This window comes from Thalia democratica, chromosome 2 (assembly GCF_965202585.1).
Source record: "Thalia democratica chromosome 2, ktThaDemo2.hap1.1, whole genome shotgun sequence".
NCBI lineage: Eukaryota > Metazoa > Chordata > Thaliacea > Salpida > Salpidae > Thalia > Thalia democratica.
This window is the reverse complement of record NC_139166.1, coordinates 67574566-67581047: the sequence shown is the minus strand read 5'-3', so window position 1 is coordinate 67581047 and position 6482 is coordinate 67574566. Positions and strand designations below refer to the sequence as shown.

The 6482-nt window shown below is 31.4% G+C and overlaps 1 protein-coding gene across 1 annotated transcript; it reads left to right on the top strand.

The window, feature by feature from the left end:
• Nucleotides 1–3256: 3256 nt before the first annotated feature.
• Nucleotides 3257–6482, top strand: LOC145829522 (uncharacterized). The gene is made up of 9 exons (XM_082937348.1): nt 3257–3382; nt 3664–3853; nt 4187–4505; nt 4571–4731; nt 4798–5005; nt 5075–5184; nt 5322–5508; nt 5746–6037; nt 6108–6482. The coding sequence occupies exons 1-9, from the start codon at nt 3347–3349 to the stop codon at nt 6399–6401; spliced, it is 1797 nt and encodes a 598-aa protein (XP_082793474.1). The 5' UTR covers nt 3257–3346; the 3' UTR covers nt 6402–6482.

Genomic DNA, 6482 nt, shown 5'->3' with positions numbered 1-6482 from the left:
TTTACATCATTGGTTTAGGTTAATATTTTTAATTTATTACTACTTCAACTACCCGCGGCCTACGAGCAACTTTTATAGAAAAATGACCAGCGACTTAAAAAGGCTGCAGACCCTTGTATGGTGTGTAACAGAATTTTTTTGTTAAAACTGTCTTTGCTACTCAAGATGAACGTTTTTAAAAAGCATTATAAAAATATCTACACTAGTGTTTAAATACCGTTCTTTGTTTGTTAATTTTACTGATAACCAGTGGCGTCGCGTGGTATTTTTGTTAGGGAATGCAGAGATTTAAAAAGACTACCATACTTCTAAACTTTTATTTGAACTAGTCCAGGCCTTTTTTAATACAACTACATAAATTTGTAAATGTAACAAAACATTTGTTTGCTATAAAAATCTAAATGATTATAAAAATATATATATAGTGCAAAAATTACAGGTTCTTAAAAGTTTTAACTACTTTTAATCGAAAAAAAATCTATTCTGATTCTCCTAAAGCTTTTCTGCTCGAGTTATCTCTGATCGAACTTTTCCTGCTCAAGTTGCTCCTGCTTTTATTCGTTGTTCTCGCGTTGTAGTGAATTTTCAACAACTACCATGATTTAATCTACATAGTGCTGAAAGTTCATGGAGCTCCAGAATACACCTTTTTAAAATTATTGCATTGAAAACTAGTATGCGTTTAAGATGCAGCTGACAAAGATTGAGCTTGCAGCTCTAACTTTATGGCCATTTTGAACATCAAATAAAAAATATCTACACTAGTGTTTAAATACCGTTCTTTGTTTGTTAATTTTACTGATAACCAGTGGCGTCGCGTGGTATTTTTGTTAGGGAATGCAGAGATTTAAAAAGACTACCATACTTCTAAACTTTTATTTGAACTAGTCCAGGCCTTTTTTAATACAACTACATAAATTTGTAAATGTAACAAAACATTTGTTTGCTATAAAAATCTAAATGATTATAAAAATATATATATAGTGCAAAAATTACAGGTTCTTAAAAGTTTTAACTACTTTTAATCGAAAAAAAATCTGTTCTGATTCTCCTAAAGCTTTCCTGCTCGAGTTATCTCTGATCGAACTTTTCCTGCTCAAGTTGCTCCTGCTTTTATTCGTTGTTCTCGCGTTGTAGTGAATTTTCAACAACTACCATGATTTAATCTACATAGTGCTGAAAGTTCATGGAGCTCCAGAATACACCTTTTTAAAATTATTGCATTGAAAACTAGTATGCGTTTAAGATGCAGCTGACAAAGATTGAGCTTGCAGCTCTAACTTTATGGCCATTTTGAACATCAAATAAAAAATATTGAAATAAAATAATTTAGCTGGGTAATTAAGACCAATGTTGTATCAATTTGGCTGTATTTTTTGTACAACTTCATGATTAAATAACTTACTTATTTTTTAAGCTTACACAAAAGTTTCATTATTATTTTAAAGCTCAATTCCTAAGCTTTAAAAAAAATTTTTTGACTCAGTTTGGGGTGGTACAGCCGAAGCAGGGCCCCATTTAAAGCAACGTGTTTAAAAGCTTAAAATCTAATATTGAAAATTTTTGTACACTTTATATTTGTTTTTTAGGTGGATCGACAGCTCCAGTGTTCCATTTCAGGCGACGCCCCTGCTGATAACTTAAAAAAATTTTTGTCCCAATACCATCAGACAACAAACTTCCAGTAGAGTGACATCTTTATTTCCTTTCTATTGAAACTTGTTGTTCAGCCTCAATCTAAAAACTTTCGATCTACGAGCTGAACTTATATATGTGAAACTAAAATTTAATAAAGTTAAATATAGACACTAACCTAAGTTGTTTTTGTAGGAAAATAGAGAATTTAATATAACTAAATGATTAATATATATTAAGATTTACATAATTTACAACTAGCATATAAGAATGACATTTAAAAAATCTTTGTTTAAGTTTAGTGATGTTTGAAGTAAATAAAGGATAAAACTAAATTAGTTCTTATACAAATCATATACTAGATAGAAAAAAAACTTATCATTAAATTATTTTAAAAAGTACGTAATGTTTTAGAAATAGTTGTTACTATTAGTTAAAAATAGTAATTAAGTATATGTTCAAATGCATCAAAGTATTTCTGTTATAAGTTTAAGTTACTTTTCACACTTTTAAATATATTAATATCAATTTCCAGCTCTTTTTACTAAACTAATTATCTAATAGTATAATTCAGTGTTTTTAGTCAATTATTACTTTTATAAAAAAGTTGTTATACTGCTAAAAATAATTTAAATTAATTAAAATAACATAAAGAATTAAAATTTAGTCGTATTTCAAATGGTTATTGAATAATATATTTGTATAGTTCAACATAGTTGTGCTGTACCTTTAGAAAAGTTTAGCTAAGTCTTAATTTAATGTTTATATTAAGTAAAACCTATCTGTTTTGTTGATAGTTTTCTTGAAAGTTTTCTTGATCCAAGTGGAACTTTGTAACAAAAATAAATCCTTTTTGGTGTAAGTTAGAAAACTGAACATAACTTTCAGTAAAAAACTATAAATCATGGCTTTTAATATACTAAGTACTTCTATATTGAGCATAAATATGACTTAAGTAAATACAGTAATCTTGCTCTGTGGTACGCACTTCTTAGATATTTACTTTTTGTTGAGTGCCCACTTCCGGTTAAGTACGCTCTTTTAAGTTCAAAGTGCGTACTAATGCAGAAGATTACTGTATTTATAAGGCGCGGCTTGATAAAAAGCTGCTGCAGTTAAGTTTTTAAAATTTAAGGTTAACTGATTTTGGTTTTACAACAACCTTAATAGGGTATTACACACATAAAAATAATTTACTTGATTTTTATGTATATGAAACAGTTTCAAGTATTTAACTAAACAATTTTCTAAAAAGAACCTTTAGTAAATAGATATTTAATTTTTTCGCTTTTTTTTTTTGGTCGAGAGTTAATTTCCTATTATTGTTTTATTTAAATAACCACTGAATCATTATTTTTAGCCATAATTTTATCATAAGTGCGTATTACGTTTAGTTTAAAATTACTGTTGTAACAACACTAATTAGTTAAAACAACATTGTAATATTGTCAATTAAAACAATTAATTAATCATTGCAAATTCTTATGACATTTGTTTTAGATTAATTTCAAACCACATTAAACGCAAATAAACAAATCACTTCAGTTTGTTGTTTTAACTTGAATTACGAGCACTAGTCGTATGTTGTTACATAAAATACATTAAGCTCTGTTTATTTAACAGCTTTTTATAGTTTCGTATAAAAGGGCTGGACATTCAATCGACAGTACACATTGATATTGAGTGTTTGGTATACAGACAATCAATAAAAATGAAATTCGTCGTTGCCTTCTTGGCATGCATTGTTGTAAGTTTATAGTTTTATATATTTAATAACATTGCTTATTTTAGAAAATTTTAACTTACAACATTTTAATCTTTAAGTAAAACTACTGATAGTTTATACTTTAAACTCTATAGTTAAGTTATCTTTAGTAAAGGTTTTTTGCTGTATCATTTTTACAAAAAAGGAAAAATATTTATACTGTTTTAAATGCTAACAAATAAGAGGTAATTTGATCTTTTTCTACTTGCATGTTGTAAAAACTATTATTAGACAACTTGTTTTAAATAAATTTTTGTTCTCAGGCTGCCCAGGCCGCTACTTTTAGCTGCCCATCATACGATTACTGGTGCGCTCACAACTTCCATGTGTTGCCCAGAAACAGCTACTACTGCTACAGAATTCACTTCAACCACGCTTGGTGCACCGGTGCTTACTACAGAGACATCCTTGTTGAATTCCCAAAATGCTTTATTCCAAAGGGTTGTGAAGCCGGTTAGTTTCTAAAGTTCTACAAACTTTAGTCAATCATTAAATTGTAACTTTGACTTTATAACAGACTTAATATTTAACACTAAAGACTTATTTTCTCATTTTAAAGTCGATTATATAGAAATATTTATATAAACTTATAATCTTACAAACTTTCTGCTAATGGTACAAAGTTTTAGGTAGTTCTACTAATGATAATTAAAAGCAAATCCTTAATAAAAGGCTAATTTATATAATACTGAAAAGAATTGGCCTGCAAATTTTTAAAACATTCTATAAAATTTATGCAACTTTTTGAAACTTAAAACCATTTTGTTAATTTTATTTAATTCTCAGAGGACCAAGCCGATACTCGTGTCAACGAAATGATCGAAAAGCTCACCGAAGCCAGAGCCAAGATCCAATTGGACCTCTTCGCTCAAATGCAACAATGGAAAAAACAAGTCTGCGAAGTCAACAAATACTACGTTGAAATCTTCAGAGAATACTTCCGTCGTGCTTACCAAGCTTACACCATGAACATGTACGAACAAAGAGTCGGTGCTTACGAAGCTGAACTTGAATCTCTCAAGAAACAAGCCGAAGGCCGCTACATCAACCAAATTCACTCATTCATGCTCAGAATCGAACACTTCCACAACCAAATCATTGCTCAGTGAGTATTTTACATTAGCTCACTTGTATATAAACAAACAAAATCTTAACAAAAAAAAAATACAGATTCAGACAAGCTCTTGCTACCCGTAAGACCCGTGTCACCTGTTTCCACGACAGATTGTACAAAAAAGCCGACAGAATGATCGCTTGCTACAAGGAAGCTCTTGAAAAACTTCGTTTGAGAAAGATCGCTTTCGTCAGAAACATCTTCACCTGTCTTTACGGTAAATTTTAGAAAATAAGATAATTATGCTTGCTTACAAGTATAGTCTAACTTTTTTTTTTGACAGCCGGTAAAGCTATGCCAGAAAACTTCGAAGAAGTCATCACTCACTGGAGCGAAGAAATAGTCCGTTACAACCAAGTTTTGGTTCAAGGATTCTACAACGAAGTCTACAGAGCCGTCTACACCATCGAATGCGACTACAGATGTTTCTACAAAGTCTACTTCAGAGGCAACTGCTACGGTTTGTCAAGAATGCACCGCAGAAGATCATGGTAAGTTTAGTTACATTGTAAATATAGTTATGTTGTGAAAATGTTTCTGTACCAATAATATTTTTCTAGTGTCCGTTTGCCATGTGCCCCTTCAACCAAGTTCGGACTTTGCGGTGTCAGTGCTTTCAAGGCCGACTGGAACCACTGCGGTTACAGAAACCTCAAGACCTGTGCTAAAGGTAAGATAACTGTAAAATAGAAACTAAACATAGATATTTATAAATTTTGATGTTTTTTAGTTTAAAAACACATCGATAAAAGTAATAAATAGCCAAAAATTTTATGATTATTTTTAACAACCACCTTGAATGTTTAGAACAAATTGTTGGAGGTCTCTTCCCTTACCAATTCTACATCGACGAAATCAACAAGAAATTCGAAGGTTACAACAGAGAACTCGTCTTGGCTTACACTGAATGGCACAGACAAATCGATGAATGGTGCGGTAAAGCTTTGGTTGGTCTTGAACAAATCCTCTTGTGCAAATACCCAAGATACTACAAGTTGGTAACTTTTACTGATAATTAGCTTATTCAAAGTTTAGATAAACAGTATAACTTATTTTAAACTAACATTGATTATATGATATATGATTCAACACACTTAAAAAATATTTCATAGAATTATATCAATAACAAACAAAAGGGATAATTTGTGGTGTATGATTGTAACGTAGAATCATAACTCAAGTTTAGCTCGACACTAATTATACCAATTTTGTATATATTATTTTAAAACAGATCCCCAACTCAAGCTCAAATCGACCAATTCCATGATCTCCTCAGAGAACAAGCTAAGGTCTGGGTCCGTCTCCAAAAAGACAAACTCTACCGTCAAGTCGAATGCCTCTACCAAAAATGGGACGCCCGCATCAAACAATGGAAATTGTGCTCCGAACAAATGGTCTACACTGTCAAGGCTAAATGGGAAGCTTGCATGGTTTCAAGAAAATCAAAGGTCTCAATCTTCACTAAGTGCCTTTACGGTAAACGTGATCACACTCGTGCTTGTCTTGAACAAAGATTGAAGGAAGTAAGTATTGTTTTTATAGTTTTTCTTTTAGCGATTGATCACAAACTCTATAACTTATTTTATTTTGCAGCGTGCCCGTTGTCACTTGATCCAATTCGACAAGTTCTTCTACAGTGCTTTCGGTACTAACCCACATGATTTGATCAAGACTTTGAGAACTCACTACTGCGCTTGCGTCATGGAAAAGGTCCAAAAGGTCCTCGACAAATACGACTACTTCCACCTTTACTGGGACCCAAGAATCATCGTCAACTACTGCTGTACCCACAGAATCAACATCCACTACAAGGTTCCATGCATGAGACTTTGCCTCAACTGGAGACTCTGTGCTCCATCACTTCACTCATGTGTCTTCCATTGTTAATTTTGAACAATAGAAGTCTTTGAAAAAAATTACAGATTGTTTTGATATGTTATCTGAAATAAACTGTTAACCCAAAAAAAA